Source organism: Mobula birostris, chromosome 1 (assembly GCF_030028105.1).
Source record: "Mobula birostris isolate sMobBir1 chromosome 1, sMobBir1.hap1, whole genome shotgun sequence".
NCBI classification, from domain to species: Eukaryota; Metazoa; Chordata; class Chondrichthyes; order Myliobatiformes; family Myliobatidae; genus Mobula; species Mobula birostris.
In genome coordinates, this window is record NC_092370.1 from 154,025,915 (window position 1) to 154,051,231 (window position 25,317).

Sequence of the window (25,317 nt, forward strand, 5' to 3'; positions counted from 1 at the left end):
ACAGAATAGAACTGTGACAGGAACAGCAGCACAGATCAGTGCAGGCAACCTAAAGTTTCTGTTAAAATGCAGGACTATATATAGCTAGGGTGCACAATACTGTAGTAATTTTATATATTGCACTATACTGCTGCTGCAAAAAAAACCAAATTTCATGACATATGTGAGTGATGATAAACCTGATTCTGATATGGGTCTCTATTGTGGACTGAGAGTGTGAAGGGGGACAGGGAGAGGGGAATCAAAGGGGAAGGGAGAGGGGATGGAGATTTGGCCAACAATAGTGGTGCTGTCAACAAACTTCAGTATGACATTAGAGCTGTACTTAACAGTCACAGGTACATAGCAAATAGAGCAGAGGGCTAAGCACACAGCTTCTGCTGATGGTGGGGGAGATGTTGTTGCCAATCATTACAGACCGGGGATCTGCAAATATGGCTACCCCGTTGTTACTTTGAATCCTCAAAATGAAGCTTGGGACCTGGAAAATCAGCGTGTCTACAGACAGCCCACAGCAACAAGTTTGTTCCACTATCATTGCTTAAGAACATCAAACACTTTCTCACTTGGTCTTGAGTGGGACTTGATGGGAAAGGGCCAACTTTGGCCAATTCGGGACAAGGTGGGTGAGGAAACAACATACCATCTGCAACACCAGGGATTCTGCAGACACTGCAAATCATGAGCAACACACACAAAATGGTGGAGGAAGGCAGCAACCCAGGCAGCATCAATGGAGAGGAATTAGTCAATGTTTTGGCTGAGACCCTTCATCAGGCTTGAAACATCAACAGTTTATTCCCCTCAGTAGATGCTGAGTTTCTCCAGCACTTTGCTCACAATCCAAGTTGGTGGTTGACACCTAGTTGTGTTGGTGGTAAACAATGAGCAGGATAAAGGGAAGACCCTGGTTGAGAGAGTTGGTGGATCGATGGCAGATGCTGTACAGTGTGGGTAAGTGTGAGGCTGCCTACTTTGGTAACAACAGGAAGTCAGATTATTATCTGATTATTGATAAGATAAACTTCAGTTACAGTTGTGGGTAGAGAAATGGCAGGTGGTGTAGGGCAAGTTTGAGGTGTTGCACTTCGGGAGGTTAAATCAAAGTTCAAAATACATATATGTCACCATATAGAACCCTGAGATTCATTTTCTTGTGGGCATACTCAGTAAATCCAATATAGAATAATGACCATAATAGAGTCAATGACAGACTGCACCAACTACAGTGTTCGACCAGCGTGCAAAAGACAACAAATTGTGCAAGTACAAAAAGAAAGAAATAGTAAGAAATAAATAAACAATAAATATTGAGAACATGAGATAAAGAGTTATTGAAAGAGAGTCGATAGGTTATGAGAACATTTCAGTGATGGGGTAAGTGATGTTGAGTGACGTTATCCCCCTTTGTTCAAGAGCCTGATGGTTGAGAGGTAATAACTGCTCCTGGACCCGACGGTGCCAGTCCTGCGGCTTCTGCGCCTTCTTCCTGATGCCAGCAGTGAGAAGAGAGCCTGACCTGGGTGATGGGGGCCCCTGACGATAGGTGCTGCTTTCCTGCGACAACACTTCATGTAGATGTGCTCAATGGTGGGAAAAGGGCCCCTCACAGCATTGATGTACAGGGAGATTTGAGTGCAGGTTCTCAGCTCACTGGAAGTAGCCAGACAGTAGATAGCATGATGAAGGCGGCCCATACCGCAGTATGCTTGATTTCACTGATCAGGGCTTAGAATATAAGAGTCAGGAAAGCTGCGACAATTCTGTAAAGCTTTGGTTAGGCCATACTTAGAGCACAGTGTGCATTTCTGGCTGCCCCATTACAGGTAGGATGTGGAAGCTTTGGAGAGGGTTCAGTAGAGATTTATCATGATCTGCCTGGATTAGACGGCATTAACTACAAAAGGAGGTTGGACAAACAGACTGTTTTATCTGGAGTCCCAGAGGATGAGGGGAGCTCTGATAGAAACTTGCAAAATTATGAGAGTCAAAGACAGCTGTAATCTTTTCCCCAGGGTAGAAATATGGAACACTAGAGGGTGTAGGTTTAAGGTGAGAGGGTGGAGAGGATGGGTGGGGCGTTTTTTTTACACTAGCGTGTATTGGTGCCTGGAACACAATGCCAGGGGTGGTAATACAGGTGGACAGACATGACAGTGGCACTTAAGATGCTATGCAGGATGTCGGATATCATGTGCAACCAGAAGGGGTTAGTTTAATCTGGCATCATGCTCAGCACAGACATTGAAAGACCTCATCCTACTCTAAGCTGTTCTACAGTACTGTGCGAAAGTCTTATAAAGTCTTATAGAGCTAGGGTGCCTAACTTTTGCACAGTACTGTATTTGTCAGCGTGATGGAGAGCGATTTTGAAAATCTAGTGGGAGCGAAGGATGTTGGGAGTGGCGCAGGTGGAGTGCCGTAGGTTGGGGGGGGGGGAGGTGAGACAGGTGGATGATAGAGAAAGAATACCAAATGTGGCGACAAATCGACATACAGGAGTGACAATAGACAATAGATAATAGACAATAGGTGCAGGAGTAGGCCATCCAGCCCTTCGAGCCAGCACCACCATTCACTATGATCATGGCTGATCATCCACAATCAGTACCCCATTCCTGCCTTATCCTCATAATCTTTGATTCCGCTATCTTTAAGAGCTCTATCCATCTCTTTCTTGAAAGCATCCAGAGACTTGGCCTCCACAGCCTTCTGAGGCAGAGCATTCCATCCATCCACCACTCTCTGGGTGAAAAAGTTTTTCCTCAACTCCATTCTAAGTGGCCTACCCCTTATTCTTAAACTGTGCCCTCTGGTTCTGGACTCATCCATCAGCGGGAACATGCTTCCTGCCTGCAGCATGTCCAATCCCTTAATAATCTTATATGTTTCAATAAGATCCCCTCTCAGCCTTCTAAATTCCAGAGTATACAAGCCCAGTCGCTCCAATCTTTCGACATATGACAGTCCCGCCATCCCAGGAATTAACCTTGTGAACCTACGCTGCACTCCCTCAATAGCTAGAATGTCCTTCTTCAAATTTGGAGACCAAAACTGCACACAGTACTCCAGGTGTGATCTCACCAGGGCCCTGTACGGCTGCAGAAGGACCTCTTTGCTCTTGTACTCAATTCCCCTTGTTATGAAGGCCAGCTTGCCATCAGCTCTCGTCACAGCCTGCTGGACCTGCATGCCTGCTTTCAGTGAGGTTGAATGGTACCACAGCAGCAACGTCTCACCCAACATCAGCAAAACCAAAGGGCTGAGTTATCACCTACAGGAGGGAGAGGCCAGAGGCCTGCGAGCCAGTTCTCATGAGGGGAATGCAGGTAGAGAGGGCCAGTAACTTTACGTTCCGTAGCGCTCTCGTGTCAGAGAATCTGTCCTGGGACCAGTACACATGCCATCACAAAGAAGGTACAACAGCACCTCCACTTCCTTAGGAGCTTGCATTGATTTGGCAAGTCATCTAAAACTTTAACGATATTCCGCAATGCACAGTGGAGAGAGTCCTGACTGATTACACAAGTGCCTGGCGTGGAAACACCAATACCCAGGAATGGAAAAGCCTTCAGAAGGTGATGGATACACCCCAGTCCATCACAGGCAAAGCCCTCCCCACAACTGAGCACATTTACAAGGAGCACTGTTACAAGATAGCGGGATCCATCATCAAAGACCTCCCATCATCCGGGCCATGCTCTCTTCTCATGTCTACCATCAGGCAGAAGATACAGGAGCCTTAGGTCCCACACCACCAGGTTCAGGGTCAGTTATTACCCCTCAACCATCAAGCTCCTGAACAGGTGTGGATAACTTCACTCACCTCAACTCTGAACTGATTCCACAACCTACTGACATGCTTTCAAAGACCCTACAACTCATGCCATCAGTGTTATTTATTTTTTATTTGGACAAGTTATCTTCTTTTGCACAACGGTTGTTCCCCAGTCTATGTGTCATTTTTATAAATGTAATTACATTTCTTAGTTTTCCTGCAAATGCCCACAAGAAAATAAATCTCAAGGCAGAGTATATGATGACAGACACATATGTGAATAATAAATTTGCTTTGATTTTGCACATCATCAACTAGACGTGCTTGATAGAGAGAAGTCTTGGTGCAGTGATGAGAAGGTCCAGGGTAATTGGTGGCCAGGGTCTACTGCATGCATGATCCCCACACACACGCAGACACACACACACACGCACCTGTTATTCAGCATCACTTCCACTCAAAGAACAAAACCCAGCGGAGCTTCTCTCCACTGTTGTGACCCTTCTTCATACACAGCACTCCAGAATGGTTCCACCAAAGCCCTGTTAAATACATTGATCCCTCCCTACATTTATACTGCACCCCTTTTAAAAAGGCCAAATTATTTGCTGTACTTGTATGCGTATTTTGTTTCTTGTCAGAGAATCCTAGATTTCTCTGAACACCCAAACTCAAGTTGACAGAGGAAGCAATAGAGACGTGTACAAATATAACACTGAATGAGTATTCAACAGATCCATGGATAGGAAAGGTTTCGAAGGGTATGGACCAAGGGCAGGCAAATAGAACTAGCTCAGGTACACATCTAGGTCAGCATGAATCAGATGGGCCAAATCATCTGTTTTTCTGCTGTACAAGTTCAAAGGTTGAAAGGTCCAATTTAATGTCAGAGAAATGTATACAATATACATCCTGAAATGCTTTTTCTTTGCAAACATCCACGAAGAGAGAAGTGCCCCAAAAAATGAACAACAGATACACGTAAAAACTCCAAAGCCCTCCCAGCTCCCCTCCCTCACACATGTAAGCGGCAGTTTAAGAGTCTATTACCCAACACCATTTAAATAACTGCTCTGCCTTTCTATTGTACTTAACCTCGCTTCAGCGAACACAACTGCCAACCTTTCCACCCACTTCCATAACTGATCCACACTTTGCTTCCTCCCAACTTCTATTTCCACCTACAAACCCCATTTCCAGAAAAGTTGGGATATTTTCCAAAATGCAATAAAAACAAAAATCTGTGACATGTTAATTCACGTAAACCTTTATTTAACTGACAAAAGTACCAAGAAAAGATTTTCGATAGTCTTACTGACCAACTTAATTGTATTTTGTAAACATACACAAATTTAGAATTTGATGGCTGCAACACACTCAACAAAAGTTGGGACAGAGTTAAAATAAGATTGAAAAGTGCACAGAATATTCAAGTATCAGTTCAAAAGGAACATTTCTCAATGCAAGATTGCAGAGAATTTAGGTCTTTCAACATCTACTGTACATAACATTGTGAAAAGATTCAGAGAATTCAGAGACATCTCAGTGCGTAAAGGGCAAGGTCGGAAACCACTGTTGAATGTGCGTGATCTTCGAGCCCTCAGGCGGCACTGCCTAAGAAACCGTCATGCTACTGTGACAATTATAACCACCTGGGCTCGGGAGTACTTCGTAAAACCACTGTCACTGAACACAGTCCATCGCTGCATCCAGAAATGCAACTTGAAACTGTATTATGCAAGGAGGAAGCCATACATCAACTCTATGCAGAAACGCCGGTGAGTTCTCTGGGCCCGAGCTCATCTCAGATGGACCGAAAGACTGTGGAACCGTGTGCTGTGGTCAGATGAGTCCACATTTCAGCTAGTTTTCAGAAAAAATGGGCATCGAGTTCTCCGTGCCAAAGATGAAAACAACCATCCAGATTGTTATCAGCGAAAGGTGCAAAAGCCAGCATCTGTGATGGTATGGGGGTGCATCAGTGCCCACGGCATGGATGAGTTGCATGTATGTGAAGGTACCATTGACTCTGAGGTGTATATTAGGATTTTAGAGAGACATATGTTGCCATCAAGGCGACGTCTCTTCCTGGGACGTCCATGCTTATTTCAGCAGGACAATGCCAGACCACATTCTGCACGGGCTGCAACAGCGTGGCTTTGTAGACACAGAGTACGTGTGCTTGACTGGCCTGCTGCCAGTCCAGCTCTATCTCCTTCACTACGGAGGACATAAATAATCTTCCGGAAATAGTAGGGGACAGAGGGTCCAGTGAGATGGAAGAACTGAGGGAAATACATGTTAGTAGGGAAGTGGTGTTAGGTAAATTGAAGGGATTAAAGGCAGATAAATCCCCAGGGCCAGATGGTCTGCATCCCAGAGTGCTTAAGGAAGTAGCCCAAGAAATAGTGGATGCATTAGTGATAATTTTTCAAAACTCTTTAGATTCTGGACTAGTTCCTGAGGATTGGAGGATGGCTAATGTAACCCCACTTTTTAAAAAAGGAGGGAGAGAGAAACCAGGGAATTATAGATCGGTTAGCCTAACATCGGTGGTGGAGAAAACGCTAGAGTCAGTTATCAAAGATGTGATAACAGCACATTTGGAAAGCAGTGAAATCATTGGACAAAGTCAGCATGGATTTGTGAAAGGAAAATCATGTCTGACGAATCTCATAGAATTTTTTGAGGATGTAACTAGTAGAGTGGATAGGGGAGAACCAGTGGATGTGGTATATTTGGATTTTCAAAAGGCTTTTGACAAGGTCCCACACAGGAGATTAGTGTGCAAACTTAAAGCACACGGTATTGAGGGTAAGGTATTAATGTGGATAGAGAACTGGTTGGCAGACAGGAAGCAAAGAGTGGGAATAAACGGGACCTTTTCAGAATGGCAGGCGGTGACTAGTGGGGTACCGCAAGGCTCAGTGCTGGGACCCCAGTTGTTTACAATATATATTAATGACTTGGATGAGGGAATTAAATGCAGCATCTCCAAGTTTGCGGATGACACGAAGCTGGGTGGCAGTGTTAGCTGTGAGGAGGATGCTAAGAGGATGCAGGGTGACTTGGATAGGTTAGGTGAGTGGGTAAATTCATGGCAGATGCAATTTAATGTGGATAAATGTGAAGTTATCCACTATGGTGGCAAAAACAGGAAAACAGATTATTATCTGAATGGTGGCCGATTAGGAAAAGGGGAGGTGCAACGAGACCTGGGTGTCATTATACACCAGTCATTGAAAGTGGGCATGCAGGTACAGCAGGCGGTGAAAAAGGCGAATGGTATGCTGGCACTCATAGCAAGAGGATTCGAGTACAGGAGCAGGGAGGTACTACTGCAGTTGTACAAGGCCTTGGTGAGACCACACCTGGAGTATTGTGTGCAGTTTTGGTCCCCTAATCTGAGGAAAGACATCCTTGCCATAGAGGGAGTACAAAGAAGGTTCACCAGATTGATTCCTGGGATGGCAGGACTTTCATATGATGAAAGACTGGATCGACTAGGTTTATACTCATTGGAATTTAGAAGATCCAGGCGGGGATCTTATTGAAACGTATAAAATCCTAAAGGGATTGGACAGGCTAGATGCAGGAAGATTGTTCCCGATGTTGGGGAAGTCCAGAACGAGGGGTCACAGTTTGAGGATAAAGGGGAAGCCATTTAGGACGGAGATTAGGAAAAACTTCTTCACACAGAGAGTGGTGAATCTGTGGAATTCTCTGCCACGGGAAACGGTTGAAGCCAGTTCATTGGCTATATTTAAGAGGGAGTTAGATATGGCCCTTGTGGCTGAAGGGATCAGGGGTATGGAGGAAAGGCTGGTACAGGGTTCTGAGTTGGATGATCAGCCATGATTATACTGAATGGCGGTGCAGGCTCGAAGGGCCGAATGGCCTACTCCTGCACCTATTTTCTATGTTTCTATTGAAAATGTATGGCGCATCATGAAGAGGAGAATCAGACAACGGAGACCACGGACTGTTGAGCAGCTGAAGTCTTATATCAAGCAAGAATGGACAAAATTTCCAATTGCAAATCTACTACAATTAGTATCCTCAGTTCCAAAACGATTAAAAAGTATTATTAAAAGGAAAGGTGATGTAACACAATGGTAAACATGCCCCTGTCCCAACTTTTGTTGAGTGTGTTGCAGCCATCAAATTCTAAATTTGTGTATGTTTACAAAATACAATTAAGTTGGTCAGTAAAACTATTGAAAATCTTTTCTTTGTACTTTTGTCAGTTAAATAAAGGTTTGTCTGAATCAACATATCACAGATTTTTGTTTTTATTACATTTTGGAAAATATCCCAACTTTTCTGGAAATGGGGTTTGTAATAGCACCAAAACATGATACATTTCACCCAGTTTCTCTGTCCCGCGACGTGTCAACACATCTCCATCCCGTGTCACGTCGACGTTTCTCCGAAACGCATCATGTCGACGTTTTTCCGAGACGCATCTTGTCGACGTTTCTCCGTCCCGCATCGCGTCGACGTTTCTCCGTCCCGCATCGTGTGTTGAATTTTCTCCGTCTCGCATTGTCTGTCAATGTTTCTCCGTCTCACATCACGCCGACGTTTCTCCGTCTCACATCATGCCGACGTTTCTCCGAAACGCATCGTGTCGACGTTTCTCCGTCTCACATCGTATGGTGAACAGTTGAGACCCCAGCAGCCATGACTGGAGCTCTATTCATATAGCTTGCCTACTGAACGTCACCCATTTATTCCTACTCTTAGTTTTCTACATGTTCAACAATCTTCAATCCACACTAATATATTACCCCAACCCCCTGTGGGATACCTTTCCAAGAAATGTGTTGTCGATGGCCCTTTGCAAGTCAAATACACTGCATCTACAGGCTCCTTTTGATTCTCCAGCACAGTTATAATCTTAAAATTACTCGGGTACACGGGACAGATCACAGTACAGCACGGGAGGGGCCCTTCAGCCTGATGATGCCAATGCCGAACATGATGCCGAATTAAACAAATCTTCTTTGTCCTCCATGATCCAGATCCCACCTGTTGTCTACTGTTCATAGCCCTTCTAAATGCCGATTGAACACCCCAATACTCTGTCTGCTTCCACCATCACTCCTGGCAGTGTGTTCCACATCCCCCCCATCTTTTGTAAACTTCCCTGCTCGTCTTAAGCTATACATCCTCTAGTTCAGGTGTTCCTAACCTGAAGTCCACAGACCCCTTGGTTAATGGGAAGGGTCCATTGCATATAAAAGATCGAGAACCCCTGCTCTACTTGTTGCCATTTCTACTTTGTCAAAAATATTCTGACTACCAGACCTACCTATGCCTCTCATAATTTTATACATGTCTATCAGGTTCTCTCATCAGCCAACAACGGTCCTGAGAAAACAACCCGCGTCTATTGAACCTCTCCTTATGGTTCATACCCTCTAATCCAGGCAGGATCCTGCTGAACAACTTCTGCATCCTCTTCAAAGCCTCCACATCCTTCCTGTAACTTTGTGGCTTCTCTTTCATGTAATCTTGTTAACGCTACCTAAGCACATCGTGCTTTGTGCTCGACCTTCCTTAATACACCTGTCAACCTACATTGTCCTTTCTCCATCACAGAGAACCCCAGTCTTTGTTCACTTCTAAATACTCACAGCATTGAAAGAAATAATACTACCAGTCACACAGCCTTGCCAAGGTTACAACAAGCCATTTGTTTCCAGACAGCTCAATAACTCTTGGTCTCTGTGTCCTTCTCAGGGCATGGCTCTTATCTCTGCATGCATTAAATTAAGACGATAAGCAATTGTGACTTGCAGAAGTGCACAGAACTTCAACCTCTGCAGCTGTATGTATTGCATACAGCCTAGTCCATCTTGGGTAAAGCCCTCTCCACCATCGAGTACATCTACATGGAGTGCTATTGCAGGAAAGCAGCATCCATCATCAGGGAACCCTCCCACCACCCAGCTCAACCCTCTTCTCACTGCTGCTATCAGGAAGTAGGTACAGGAGCCTCTGGACTCACACCACCAGCTTCAGGAACAGTTATGACCCCTCAACCATCAGGCTCCTGAACCCGAGGGGATAACTTTGCTCAACTTCACTTGCCCCATCACTGAACTATTCCTACAACCAATGGACTCACTTTCAAGGACTCTTCAACTCATGTTTGCGATAATTATTGCTTATTTATTTATTATTATTATTTCTTTCTATTTGTATTGGCATTGTTTCACACTGCTTGAATGCCCAAGTTGGTACGGTCTTTCACTGATTCGGTTATGGTTATTATTCTATTATGGATTTGAGTATGCCCACAAGAAAATAAATCTCAGGGTTGCATACGGTGACATATATATGTGCTTTGATAATGAATTTACTTTGAACTTTGACAAGCAGGGACCCTCTGCACCCAGGCATTGCCGCCTTCTCATTGCTGCCATCAGGCAGGAGGTGCAGAAGCCTGGAGACCCAAGCCTTAAAGTTCAACCACAGCTCCTTTCCCAATACCATCAGTCCTTGAAGCCACTGGAAAAATCCTAACATGACTTGAGACTATATTTTGTTTGCTCTCTCTCAATCTTGCACGAATATTGTTATGATTATTTTTAGTTAGTTTACACATGTGTAAGTTTAGTAATTTAGGGTTGGCCTCATCTTGCAGTGTACTGTGCTGTCATTTATACCCCCTGGATGAATTCCTATGACAATAAACTTGAACTTGAATGACAAGACACCCAATAACAAACACTTCTTGTTCCAGCCCATTAGAGTAATGAACAATGCAGACTGGCCAGAAATTGTAGGGAACTAGTGGTCTCGCCAACAATGTCCACACCACCCTACAATATAACTGTTTCCAGTACTTCGCATCAGATGATTTTATTACGTGGCCCAGAGGAGTAGGTTGCAGATATCAAATGACACAGCTAGCTCACTAACAGTGCAAGGGCTGGAGCATGGGGACAGAAGAGGTAAACAGAGTCAATTCACACAGGTGCCTGTTGCTCTGCACCTGGGGATCTGTGGCTCACACAGCAACATGTTCCGTTACTTAGCCCTCGCAGGTTTAGCGAGCTACAGTGACACTGGAACAATGTTGAGTAACAACTGGACTTGCTAACAGGAACAAGAATAAGTGACTCGTGCAATGAAGGATGGCACACTAAACCAAGAGGCTCCAAACAGGCTACATTAGGTATCTTCTGCACTGAATAAAGTGGCCACTGAGTGTGTGTTCATGGTCTTCTGCTGCAGTAGCCCATCCACTTCAAGGTTCAATGTGCTGTGCATTTAGAGATGCTGCTCTGCACACCACTATTATAACATGTGGTTATTTGGGTTATTGGCATCTTCCTGTCATCTTCAACCAGTCTGACCATTCTCCCCTGCCTCTCTCATTAACAACACATTTTCACCAGCAAAACTGGATTTTTTTTGTTTCTCGCACCATTCTCTGTAAACTAGAAACTGTTGTGCATGAAAATCCCAGGTGATCAGCAGCTTCTGAGATACTCAAACCACCCTGTTTGGCACCAACGATTATTCCACAGTCAAAGTCACTTGGATCACATTTTTTGCCCATTCTGATGTTTGGTCTGAACCTCTTGACCATGTCTACATGCCTTTATACATTGAGTTGCTGCCACGTGTTTGGCCGATTAGATGTTTGCGTAAATGAGCAGGTGCAATTGGCAAAGTGGCCACCGAGTGTATGTCTCACTCGAGGGAAATATGGGATGTGGTGGGCTGGGGGAGGAAGATGAGAAACATACTCTTCTCTCTTCATCAGTGACAAAGCTCAACTCCAACCATTCCCTCTGATTGACAGCCTCTTGCTAAAGGGAAGTCTGCCCTCCTCCCTCCCTGGCCAAGCTCTCACTGCTAACTGGACTCCAGGACGCAGGAGATTGCTGGTGAGGGCAGCAGTCGGCACTCTAACACAGCTCTGGAGGAGCAGGGACTGTGCGTGCAAGCCCTTTCTGAAACGTGACATAGCAAACTGGAGCTGAAATTTGTTGCTTTGTGTCTGCTCTGCTTTAAACAATAGTATTACTGCTTCTCTTCCTCGCTGTCCTCTCCAAACATCCTTATATCCGGAAATCTACAGATCTGCTCAGTGACAGCCCTTAGGTTAGCGAGTTTGAAAGTTTCACCCCCAACTTCACTTTGTGTTAGTCCTAAATGATCTTCTCCTCATTCTCAAACTGTAGCCTCAGTTTCCAGCACGGGCAAACATCCTCCCCACATCTACGCTGTTGAGCCGTCTAAGAATTTTAGACATAAAACCATAAGATATAGAAGCAGAATTAGGCCATTTGATCCATTGAGTCCTCTCCATCATTTCATCATGGCTGATCCAATTTTCCTCTCAGCCCCAATCCTGCCTTCTCCCCGTACCCCTTCATGCCCTGACCAATGAAGAATCTATCAACCTCTGCCTTAAATATACATACAGACTTGGCCTCCACAGCCGCCTATGGCAAAGACTTCCACAGATTTAGCGCTCTTGGCCTAAAGAAATTCTTTCTCATCTCTGTTTTAAAAGGACACCCCTCTATTCTGAAGCTGTGTTCTCTGATCTTAGACTCTCCCTTCATAGAAATCATCCTCTTCATATCCACTCTGTCAAGGCCTTTCATCATTTAATAGGCTTCAATTAGGTCACCCATTATTCTTCTGAATCTAGTGAATACAGGCCCAGAGGCATCTAACGCTCTTCCTTTGACAAGCCATTCAATCCTGGGATCATTTTTGTGAACCTCTTTTGAACCCTCTCCAGATTCAGCACATCTCTTTGAAGATAAAGGTACAAAACTGCTCACAATACTCCAAATGAGGCCTGACCAGCGCTTTATAAAGTCTCAACATTACATCCTTGCTTCTATATTCCAGTCCTCTTGAAATGAATACTAACATTGCATTTGCCTTCCTCACCACTGACTCAGTCTGCAAATTAATCTTTAGGGAATCCTGCACAAGGACTCCTAAGACCCTTTGCAGCTCAGATTTTTTGAATTTTCTCCGTTTCGAAAATAGTCTAAGCTTTTATTTCTTTTACCAAAGTGCATGACCATACACTTCCCAACACTGTATTTCACCTGCCATTTCTTTGCCCATTCTCCAAATCTGTCTAAGTCCTTCTGTACCCTCCCTATTTCCTAAAAACTACCTGCCCCTCCATTTACCTTCATATCGTCTGAAAACTTTTCAACAAAGCCATCAATTCCTTCATTTAAATCATTGACATAGAATGTAAAAAGAATTAGTCCCATCACAGACCGCTGTGGAAAACCACAAGTCACCGGCAGCCAGCCAGAAAAGTCTCCCTTTATTCCCACTCTTTACCTCCTGCCAATCAGCCACTGCTTTATCCATGCTAAAATCTTTCTGTAATACCATGGGCTCATAAGCTTGTTAAGCAGCCTCATGTGTGGCACCTTGTCAAAGGCCTTCTGAAAATCCAAGTACACAACAACCTTTGTTATTTTGTATATCCTTTTATATTTATTTTATTATAACATTTGTTATATCCTGCTTGTTACTTCTTCAAAAAATTCCAACAGAATTGTCAGGCAAGATGTTCCCTTGAGGAAACTATGCTGACTGTGGCCTATTTTATCATGTGCCTCCAAGTATCCTGAGACTTCATTCTTAATAATCAACTCCAACATCTTCCCAACCACTAAGGTCAGACTAACTGGCCGATAGTTTCCTTTCTTCTGCCTCTCTCCCTTCTTGAAGAGTGGAGTGAGATTTCCAATTTTGCGGTCTTCTGAAACCATTCCAGAATCTTGGAAGTTCATTCCTAATGCCTTCACGATCTCTTCAGCCACCTCTTCCTGAACTCTGGGGTGTACACCATCTGGTCCAGGCGACTTACCTACCTTCAGACCTTTCAGTTTCCCAAGAACCTTCTCCCTAGTAATGGCAACTTCACACACTTCATTTCCCCTGACACCTGGAGCTTCCACCATGCTGCTGGTATCTTCCACAGTGAAAGCTGCTGCAAAATACTTATTCAGTTCATCCGCTATTACATTGTTCCCCATTACAACGTCTCTGCATCATATTCTGATGGTTCAATATCCACTCTCGCCTCTCTTTTACACTTCATGTATCTGAAGAAACTTTTGGCATCCTCTTTAATATTATTGGCTAGCTTACTTTTGCATATAATCTTTTCCTTCTTAATTAATTTTTTTAGTTGCCTTCTGTTGGTTCTTAAAAGCTTCCCAATCCTCTAACTTCCCACTAATTTTTGCTCTATTATACGCCCTCTCTTTGGCTTTCATGTTGGCTTTGACTTCTCTTGTTAGCCATGATTGTGTCATCTTTCCTTTAGGATACTTCTCCCTCTTTGGGATGTATATATCCTGTGCCTTCTGAATTGCTTCCAGAAATTTCAGCCATCACTGCTCTGCCATCATCCCTGCCAGTGTTCTTTTCCAATCAATTCTGGCCAACTCCTTTCTCATGCATCTGTAATTCCTTTTACTCCACTGTGATATTGATACACCTGACTTTAGTTTCCCCTTCTCAAATTTCAGGGTAAATTCAATCATATTATGATCACTTTCCCCCAACAGTTCTTCTACCTTAAGCTCTCTAATCAATTCTGGTTCATTGCACAGCATCCAATCCAGAATAGCTGATCCCCTAGTGGGCTCAGCCACAAGCTGCTCTAAAAAGCCATCTTGTAGGCATTCTAGAAATTCTTCCTCCTGGAATCCAGCACCAACCCGATTTTCCCAATCTACCTGCATACTGAAGTTCCCCTTGACTATTGTAACATTGCCCTTTTGACATCCATCTTCTATCTCCAATTGTAATTTGTAGACAACATCCTTACTACTGTTTGGGACTCTGTGTACAACTCCCATCAGGGTCTTTTTACCCTTGCAGTTCCTTAGCACCATCCACAATGATCCCAACACCTTCCAACCCTATTTCATCTTTTTCTAATGATGTGATTTCATTTTTACCAACAGAGCAACACCGCCCTCTCTGCCCTCCTGCCTGTCCTTTCAATTCAATCCCATTCAATTCACACCATGTTCAACCTTTTGATTCCTAATTTTGTCCTAAATTTTATTTGTCTCCATGAGGTCTAAACTCCTGAGAATATCTACCAGGTCTATCCAATCGCTCCATATATTTCGGACTTATCATTCCAGAAACCTTCACTACACTGTTTCTACCACAAGAATATTCTTCTTCACGGTAACGAAACAAAAGCTATGCACAGTGTTCCAGGTGTGCTCTCACTCTGGCCCTATATAATCAAGAGTGAGGTGCCTTTACTCAGATTCTCTTGTAATAAAGGCCAAGATACCATTTGCCTTCTTAGTTGCCTGTAAAGTTACATTTCAGTGACTCTTACATAAAGGATACCCAGGCCCTTTTGAACATCATTATTTTCCAACCTTTCCCAAGTTAAAAAGTACTCAGTATTTCTGTCTTTGGATAACCTTGTATTTTTCCTATTTGGGCTTAATAACAAGCATTAAAACGAATTCTTTGCAAATGGAATCTTTCAAAGTAGAAACAGTGCCACCACAAAAACAAGGGAGTGCTAACACAAAAAAAATTGTGCACTTTTGAGGCAAAAGCAAAAGTTTTAAAGGAACTGAATTGAAGAAATATGAAGTATTTCCTACAGGGAATAAACACAGTGAGTGATTAGGTTCTAGAATGACCAGCCAGAGACAATGGAGGCAGGTTCAAATGGAACATACAAAGCACACTGGATAAGTAACCGCAAACAATGAACAAAGGGCGGTGAGGTTATGTTGGGCAAGTGGGACTGGCTGGATTGCTCTTGTTTACAGTTGGCATAGATTCTATGGCGAAACTCCCTCCTTCTGTGCTGCAACTAGTGATCCTTTAAAAACAAGGATAAAATTGACCACATGGAAGCTAAAGAAAAGGAGGAAGAAGTCTGTCAGAGGGGTAAACAGACACTAACAAGGAGCACATTACTCTGGGGAGTCCAGTATAAATTGGAGGAATTCAAAAGGAAAGAAATGAAACATAAATTAGCAATTCTTGATCAGCTACACCGCTATTAAGTAGACATCCAACTTTCTCTAGATATGAATAACAGCTCAAGGCAGCAATATGATAAACTGCATTTATCTGTAAATAGAGGGTGAACATTTTTCTTTTGCATGTAAGGCAACATTCTACATTCACCATTTGGAAGCACCCAGTTGCTGGCTGTCACACCTGACTGGATGCCTTCTCCTTGTCAGACACCTATCAGCAAGTGTAAGCTTTACAACACTAAAGGACATGGGCACGAATTCCATCGGAACTGAGGTCCACATTCTTGCCTCTGTGCTTTGCCAGCCGGCTTTACATACAGGACTATTGCAAAGTAGTCACTGCTGATAGCTGACACACAGTGAGCTATCCAAACAAGGTTTCTAAGAAAGGATGCAGCTGAGCAAAATAAATTATTTTTAGCTGCTGCTCTACAGTCCTACGTTCAAGTCTGTGTGGTTACTATAGTAACAGGCTAATCAGGACAATCATCACACCTACCCTCAACTTCCTTCAGTCATTTTGATGGTGCAAATAATCAGTCCATGACCTTGCTTACTTGAGCAAAAACTGATCAATATTCAGCTGTCTGCTGCCCCCAAGACAATTCCTCAGACTCCCCCTCACCTAACCACTTCTCCTTAATCCTCCTCAACTCAATCTGTGCTGTCACTGCCGAACTGTCAAATGCTGCATCTTCCAGTCAGACCTCATTAAGTGACTTCTGCTTAGGGCAGCAAGGGTTTCTCCAGCTCTCAAAAGCTCCCAGCAATATTGCAATATTGTGTGTGTGTGTGTGTGTGTGTGTGTGTGTGTGTGAGAGAGAGAGAGTGTGCGTCGCGCACGCAGCACAACAGCACTTCAGTCTACATTTAACGAATACTCATGGTTTAATCTCATAATTAACTCTTTGTTCTTTGCTTAGAGGAAATGTTATCTGATGAGATTGCTTTCATCACAAATCAAGGTATGCAGAGCTGCAATTATAGGTGACAGTTAAGATTAACTGTTCCTAAATTGAACCAGTCGTACCTAAATACCACAATTTCACTAACCTCAGTTAGAAACTATTGCTTGCTGCCGTAGTGCATTTGTGCAAGAATTCTTTTACTTTAATGTTAGTCATTTTTGCCATCTTTCAGGATGTCAGTGTCAGGGGAAGGACCAGCATTTACTGCCTTTCCACAGCTACTCTTTCATAATTGTCCTCGAAATTGTGTGGTTCACTACCTGCAACTAAAAGGCTTGCTGGGCTACTTTAGAGGATAGCTACACTTCCTGCTGTTTGGGAAGGCAGCCAAAATAATCAAGGGTTCCTTCTACTCCAGTCATTCTCTCTTCTCGCTCTTCCATCAGGGAGAACTCTTCCCATTGCCATCAACTTCTTGAACTAACTTGAAATAGTCTTGGACATATTTAAATAAAACAATCCCTTGGATTCTATTTGTTTGCTCTTTCTCAACTTGCACAAATGTTGTTATGTTTATTTGTCATATTTATAAATTATATTAATATAATTTTACATTTTGTAATGCATAGTGCTGCTGCTGTTATCATGGCATTTATGCCCTGGCTATGTAAGCCTATGATGGTAAGTTTGAACTTGAGCAGAAGATACAAAAGTTTGAGAACACTTCCAACGAGGCTGAAGGGCAGTTTCTACCTGACTGTTATCAGACTCTGGACTTGCTGATCTCCCAATCTACCTCATGGCACTTTATTTGTTCACTGGCACTGCACTTTCTCTGTAGCTGCAACACAATACTCTGCATTCTGTTTGTCTTTTTACCACCTTAATGTACTTAGGTATGGCATGATCTACCTGGATGGCACGCAGACAAAGGCTTTTTACTGCACCTCCGCCCATGTGACAATAATACACCAATAGCAATATTTAATAGTCAACCTTGCTGGCTGGGCCTGGAGTCACATCCAGGCCAAGGTTGGGAAAGGGTGGCAGATTTCCTCCCTTGAAGGACATTAGTGAAACATATAGTATTTTAAACAACAATTGGGCAGTTTTTGTGATGAAAAATACTTCTTTTGTTTTACTAAATTCCAGGTTATCAAAGAGAATTGAAATAACATTGCCCTCCCTGCTGAGATATTAACCAGGCCCTGAGGACTGTTAGTCTAGTGAATTAACTACTGTGTCGTCACTGCGAAGCACTAAAACTCCCTCTGCTCAGCATTTCTGGCAAATGCTTAGAAAGAAAAGCACTTTAACTTCAGCGAGAAGCTCCAGTGTAAAATTAAGTGCGGGCTTATGACGCGGTCAGAGAAATTTAGGCTTTCGATCAGTGAGTATGGGAGACGGCAGTACGGATTTTTCAGATAATCCAAACACTGGTGTGGCTCGGGAACTGGGCTCAGCTTACATTTATGCCCGTCACTTTTCAGGACAGATGGTGAACAAGGCTCCGAATCTTGGTCGTCGTCTCCTTCCTCGTCAGCTAAGTGCGTATGAGCATAGTGATAGCTAAGCCCAGGGCGATTCTTGTATCGCTTGCCACAGACTGGAAACAAAGGAAAGACCAAACAGTGGCACATTAGTCATGTAAAATCATTCTGAGTTACTATAAATTCATTCTTTTTTTTTCAAACGACTAGTTGTTTTAGTAGAGTGAAGTATTCAAGGATATATTATGAATAAAAAGAGTACACGAGAAGGTAAATTAAAAACAGGCAAGAAGCAAATCACCACAGCTGCAGTCTATGCCCAGTTACTCATAGACTAAATCGGCAACTGCATAGTACCTTTGTCAGATGTTTTTGAGTTATGCTTTTGTTTGAAACTATCTGAAACAGAGAAGAAGAAAAAAGAGAAAAAGGAGTGAATTTCACAGAAGACAGAGCAGAGAGGAGATGAGACGGTTTTCACACATGCAAGAGAAAGGGAACAGAAGAAGCAGCTGGAAGTTCACACTTGTAAGCACCACAACAAGCTACTTACTGTCACAGACATATGGCTTATCGTGATCTTCCTGGGAAGAGGAGTCCGTTTTTCTTTTCCCTCCTACACCACGTGTCTGTATTTAAAGAAAGGGGAACGTCCGTTTAGCAAAGGTGTTGCACCATAGCCCGGTAAAGTGGCTCCAATGCAGAGCATCGCAAGAGGCTGCAAAGGGCTGTGGGCTCGGCCATTTCCATCACAGGCACAACCCTCCCCACCACCGAGGACAGCTTCAAGATGCAGTGCCGCAAGAAGGTAGCATCCAACGCGAAGCAGCCTCACCTTCTAGGGCACTCCCTTTTCGTTTTACTAATAATCAGGGAAGAGGTACAGGAGCCTTATGACACACACGCAACAATTCAGGAAAAGCTTCTTCCTCTCTGTCACCAGATGTCTGAACGCTCCATGAACCTATGAACACTGCCTCATTGTCATTTTTTTGCAGTATTTATTTTGTAATTTCTGATAATTTTATGACTTTGCATTGTACTGCTATTGCAAAACAGAAAATTTCACATTGTGTAGAGAGTGACATTAAATCTGGTTCTGACTCTGTTAACTTCGCAATAAACGTCTTCAGCAAAGAGCAAATTATTTTCACAAAGACTAGTAGTACCACGAGGATTTCAGTGATTCAACGGCACACCTCAATTGTGAAATGAACCCAGCTGTCAAGCCTGTGAGCAGGGATTTAAATGGAACTGCTGAAGCAGGGGCATACATTATAGACACAGACAAACAGACACACACACACACACACTCGCATGTGTTCAACATAGTTAAGTGTTTTTCTGGGTGTCTGCTGGTTCAGCTCGCAAAGCCCACATCCTTTGAATTAATATTTTTTAAAAGGCAATTAACTTACATATTTTTGTACTCAAGTTTAACTTATAGAGCAGATTTTGAGCGGGACAGCTGAAGTTTCAGTGGATGCACGTCAGCAGTAGGAGGAAACTGAGGTGACAAATTCAAAGCATTAAGGATCACTGAAATACCAGAGGTAGAATACAGGAATCCATTTGAGTATTGGTACCAAAATCATTAAATGCTGCTAGTACGGAAAAATGTACTTCTAAAGGTTAATATTGAAAACCCTCAGTGATGTGAAGATTGTAAAAGGCAGAAGGCATTTTGAAATTCAGTTAAAGACTGGAAAAATTTAAAGATACACTGTGACGCTACGTACACCCAACATATCAATTAAAGAGACTAAGATGCGTCAAAGACTCTTGCAAATTCCTACAGATGTACAGAGGAGACTGCACGTTCTGACTGGCTGCAGCACGGCCTGGAACAGAGGCTCCAATGCACAGGGTCATAAGAGTTGCAGACCCATTCACCTGCATCACGGACACAATCCTCCCCACCAACGAGGACATCTCCAAGAAGGTGGTGTCCATCATGCAGGACCTGTGACATGCTCTCTTCTTGTTACTACCAATGGGGAGGGGAACAGGAAGACCCACATTCAGCAAGATACCATTTATAACTTCCTCCACCCCACATTAAACCTGTGCCCTTCTGTCTTTGATATCCTTACTATGGAAAAAAGAATGATCATCTACCCCATCTACGCCCAGAACCCAGCCTGAAACATTGACTGTACGCTTTGCCTGGCTTGCTGAGTTCCTCCAGCAGGATTTGCTGCTTGGATTTCCAGCATCAGCAGATTTTCTCTTGTTCAAGCTCATAATCTGACATGCCTTAACTTCTTTCACAGCAGGAAAAACAAGCAGTCTATTTGTCCCCCCCCCCCCATAACTAAATCCAGGCAACAGCTCAGTGGGGCTCCTCTGCACTCTCTCCAGTGCAACCGTATCCTTCCTCCAGCAACACACCATATGTAGATATTACTCGTTCCTCTTCTCCATCTACTCCATCTGTCCATTGTCCACACACTCCCTCCATTGATCCCATCTGCCCCCTCCACTTTCCTCAATGGGTTCTCTGTTCCACCTTCCTCTCCTATCAGGTTCCATCATCCACAGCCTTTTGTCACCTCCCAACCTCTGTCACTATTTCCACTCTCCCTTCACCTTTTCAGACAGGGTATCTCTCCTCTATCTCTCAGTCTCAAACCAAAATGTCAACTGCTCCTTTTGCCCCTGAAATGCACCTAGACTTGCTCAGTTCCTCCAGCATCTTGTCTACTGTGCCAAACTCCAGAATCTGCAGTCTTTTATAAGCTTTCTATAGTGTGGAGACTGTTCAAAGGAAGTCAAGAATTCTTTCGATTTCCTGCATATATATCAAAGTCTGACTGGCTAACTATTTCATAAAAGATAAAGCTATTTGAGGAGAGCTTCCTCAATAAAATTTACCCTTGTAAATGAAGACTAAAAGACCATAAGACAAAGGAGCAGAAGTCGGCCATTCGGCCCATCGAGTCTGCTCCGCCATTTTATCATGAGCTGATCCATTCTCCCATTTAATCCCACTCCCCCACCTTCTCACGATAACCTTTGATGCCCTGGCTACTCAGATACCTATCAATCTCTGTCTTAAATACACCCAATGACTTGGCCTCCACTGCCGCCCGTGGCAACAAATTCCACAGATTCATCACCCTCTGGCTAAAAAAATTTCTTCGCATTTCTTTTCGTGATGTATTTTAACAGTCTGTATTTTTTATATAATCAGAGAGAAATGTAAAAGCTGCTGTTTCAATCCAAACACCTTTGGTCTATTGCTTCTTATTATCAGACTATCAGACTGGGAAAAAAAATAAGGTGAGAATCTTACACAAGATGTGACATGCAATGTATTACTGCAATTAGGGTCCAGAGTTACACTAACTCGGTTAGTGAGAATGCACACAAGTTGTAACATGCATTACTGCAATTAGGGCCCGGGGTTACACTAACTCCGTATTCATAGGCTGAAATATTCAAGTTTCAGATCATTAACAAAGACCTATAGAAAATATCACCAGCCTAAAATTAAAATGACTCACGCTGATAAACTGGACCATGTATCAGTGTGCTCTTACCAGAGTCGGTTCATTTGTGAGCACGTAACAACACAGCCATTATATAGAATGGAACTGTGTGTGAAATTTGATTCACAAAAGCTTTCTGACCAGTTTCCATGGAGGATACACTCATCAGTCTCCCATGCAGTGGCAACAAACCATCCACACAACTACCACTCTCATCTTGAAGGCTAAATCAGGCTAAATCTTTTGCAGCAAGATTACAGACATCAGCCTACAGCACTGAATGCTGAGCAATCTTTTTCTCGAAGGACCGCTTGGATGCAAGGCTTTCTGTCTTCACTGATAAGTACAGCCTTCATGCATCATTGAAAAAAATCATCTTGTGTAGAGTTGAGTTGGCTGACAACTTGACTCATGCTACAGACAGCTTTCCAAGAATAGGATAATGACTACAAAATACCCGCATCCACGTCATTACAAGATACCCACGTCCACGTCGTTACAAACAAGATGCCCGTGTCCACATCATTACATACAAGATGCCCGCGTCCACATCATTACAAACAAGACGTCCATGTCATTACAAACAAGATGCTCATATCCACATCATTACATATAAGTTGCCTGCGTCCATGTCATAACAAACAAGATGCCCTTATCCACGTCATTACAAACACGATGTCCATATCATTACAAACAAGATGCCCTCATCCGCGTCATTACATGCAAGATCCCTGCGTCCATGTCATTACAAACGAGATGCTCATGTCCACATCATTACAAACAAGATGCCTTCGTCCACATCATTACGTACAAGATCCCTGCACCTACGTCATTAGATACAAACAGTCTGAATTGGAATCGAAGCTTATTTCTATACAATGTGTAGGGAAAGCACCTTGGCCCATCAGGACTATCACAGCTCACAGATCAAGCTCATTCTCTCAGTAATTTTCCCTGTTACCTGTCCTCTCTACTGTCCCATCAACTAACCTGCACCCCACCGCACCCCCAGATTCAGTGGTGAGCTAAGCCGCACGTCTTTTGGATGTGGGAGAAAACTGCACTGGGAAGCCATGGTAACACGCCAGTTGTCGGATGTGTGAGGCAGTAGGTCTACCAGTGGCCCCACTCCAGTGCTCATTCAAACACACCACATCCCAGCTAAGGAACGAATACGTACACAGTATGAAGAGTTCACCTTCAGCTGATTATTCTCAGTCGCAGAAAAGGACTGTAAATCCCTGAGACACAGGAGAGGTAATAGGCCATTTGTCCCATCGAATCTGCTGATCCATTTTCCCTCTCAGCCCCAATCTCCTGCCTTCTCCCCATATCCCTCCATTCCCTGACCAATCAAGAATCTATCAATGTCTGTTTTGAACATATGTAAAGACTTGGCCTCTTCGGCTGTCTGTGGCTATGGTGAATAGAGTGCCCTCCTAATCAATTGCTTGGGTTCTCTGTAGTCGATAAGAGCACTGACATTGCTCTCAGATGCCCTCTCTTCCAAACTTCTGTGCAATTACAGTCCCTCGTTAAAGGGTCAAGTGTTGAAGGGCATCCAGCTGATGAATGTACCAAGTGAGGGCAGGCGCCCAGCCCCGCAAAGGACAAGGAGGAAACCATCAGAACAGTAACCTCATTTGTGCCACCACCTCATATGCATTGATACGGGTTTATTATTGTCATGTGTACCAAAATATAGTGGAAAACCTTTTGTTTGCAAACCCATCAAACAAGATCATTCTATATACCATACATTGAAGGAGTCAAAAAAAGAAAAAAACTAACAGAATTTATCTTTATTTATTGAGATACAGCGTGGAATAGACCCCTCTGGCCCTTCAAGCCACACTGCCCAGCGACCTCGCAGTATAATCCGAGCCTAATCATAGGACAATTTACAATGACCAATTAACTACCAAACGGTATGCCTTTGGACTGTGGGAGGAAACCAGGGCACCCAGAGGAAACCCATGTGGTCACAGGGAGAACGTACAAACTCCTTACAGGCAGCGGTGGGAATTGAACTCAGGTTGCCTGTACTGAGGGGTGTGGTGCTGACAACTATGCTTCAGTGCAGATGGACAAATACAGTGGCAGGGCCTTGCCCGGGTAGACCGAGAGATGAAGAGTCTACCTTTATCATACAGGAGACCCATTCAAGAGTCTCACAACGGCAGAATAGACGCTGTCCTTGACCCTGGTGGTACATCCTTTCAGGCTTTTGTATCTTCTGCCCAACTGAACAGGACAAAAGAGAGAATGACAGGGGTGGGACAGGTCTTTCACATGTTGGCTGCTTTCCTGAAGCAGCTGGATGTGTGGACAGAGTCGCTTATCAGAATGGTGAAAAGCTATAGAAAACAAAAGTGCGTTGCAGTGAAAAGGGAGGGGTGAGGAGAAAACAAAAGATCTGTTCAAAATTCTTATACCGAAGCTGTCCTTGAGCCTGGAATGTGTTGTTCTGCCTGATAGAAGCGGGGAGAGGAGAGAATATCTGTGGTGGGAGGGGTCCTTGATTATATTGGCTACATTCCCAAGGCAGTGGGAAGTGTAGACAGGGTTATGAAGTTGAGTGCGTTCACATATTTCTTGAGGACTTAGGAGAGTAGCTGCCATACCAAGCTGTAATGCAACCCCAGTACAGGTGACCTAGGTTCAGTTCTCACCGCTCGCTGTACGTTCTCCCTGTGACCACGAGGGTTTCTTTCAGGTGCTCCGCTTTCCTCCAACAGTCCAGACGTACCGGTTGGTAGGTCAATGGAACGGGTGGGTTTAAGTGAGTGTCTTTTTTAACACAAGTATGATGTGTAAGACATTGAACATAACAGATTTAGTTGAGAGAGGGACAAGAATGGATGCTTAATGCTCCAGGGCTTCAGAGCTTTAGAAAAGATGAGAAAGAGGTAAAACTGGCAAGGGGAGGGAGAACAGAGAAAGGTGTTGTGTTATTAATCAGAAACAATGTCACAGCTGCACTCAGAGGGGACACAATGGAGGTCTCAGCCACTGAGTCCATAGGGATAGAACTCAAAAATAAGAAAGGTGTAATCACTCTGAAGGGATAATACCACAGGATCCCCAATTAGTCACCGGGACATTGAGGACCAGGACAGATCCTCCAATAACGGCATGGGATTGTAGTGAATTGGCTTGCTAATACAAGTTGACGGGACTTATTCTGGCTGGAATTCTGAGACTGCAGGTCAGTGATCTGCTGCGCAGGTTGACTCTGTGGTTAAGAAGGCATAGGGTGCATTGGCCTTCATCAATCATGGGACTGAGTTTAAAAGCTGAGAGGTAATGTTGCAGCTATATAGGGCCCTGGTAAGACCCCACTTGGAGTACTGTGCTCAGTTCTGGTCGCCTCACTACAGGAAGGATGTGGAAACCATAGAAAGGGTGCAGAGGGGATTTACAAGGATGTTGCCTGGATTGGGGAGCATGCCTTATGAGAATAGGTTGAGTGAACTTGGCCTTTTCTCCTTGGAGTGACAGAGGATGAGAGGTGACCTGATAGGGGTGTTCAAGATAATGAGAGGCATTGATCGTGTGGATAGTCATAGGCTTTTATCCCAGGGCTGAAATGGCCAGGGAGTGCTGAGTGCGTGG

General features: G+C 43.7%; 1 protein-coding gene across 6 annotated transcripts in view; it reads right to left on the bottom strand.

Annotated features, from left to right (window-relative positions):
* dpf3 (double PHD fingers 3) overlaps positions 1–25,317 on the bottom strand; it is a 210,084-nt gene that overhangs the window by 32,101 nt on the left and 152,666 nt on the right. For 4 of the 6 annotated variants that reach the window (XR_011886714.1, XR_011886713.1, XR_011886712.1 and 1 more), the window contains exons 6-8: positions 18,765–18,840; positions 18,569–18,610; positions 18,190–18,327 (exon numbers count right to left, since the gene is read on the bottom strand). Coding sequence is in view for 2 of the 6 variants with exons in the window: in XM_072264325.1 (XP_072120426.1) it covers positions 18,190–18,327; positions 18,569–18,610; positions 18,765–18,840 (256 nt within the window). In the remaining 4 variants the exon portion in view is untranslated. The remainder of the gene's footprint in view (positions 1–18,189; positions 18,328–18,568; positions 18,611–18,764; positions 18,841–25,317) is intronic. The other 2 variants (XR_011886721.1, XM_072264337.1) reach the window with 1 other exon arrangement.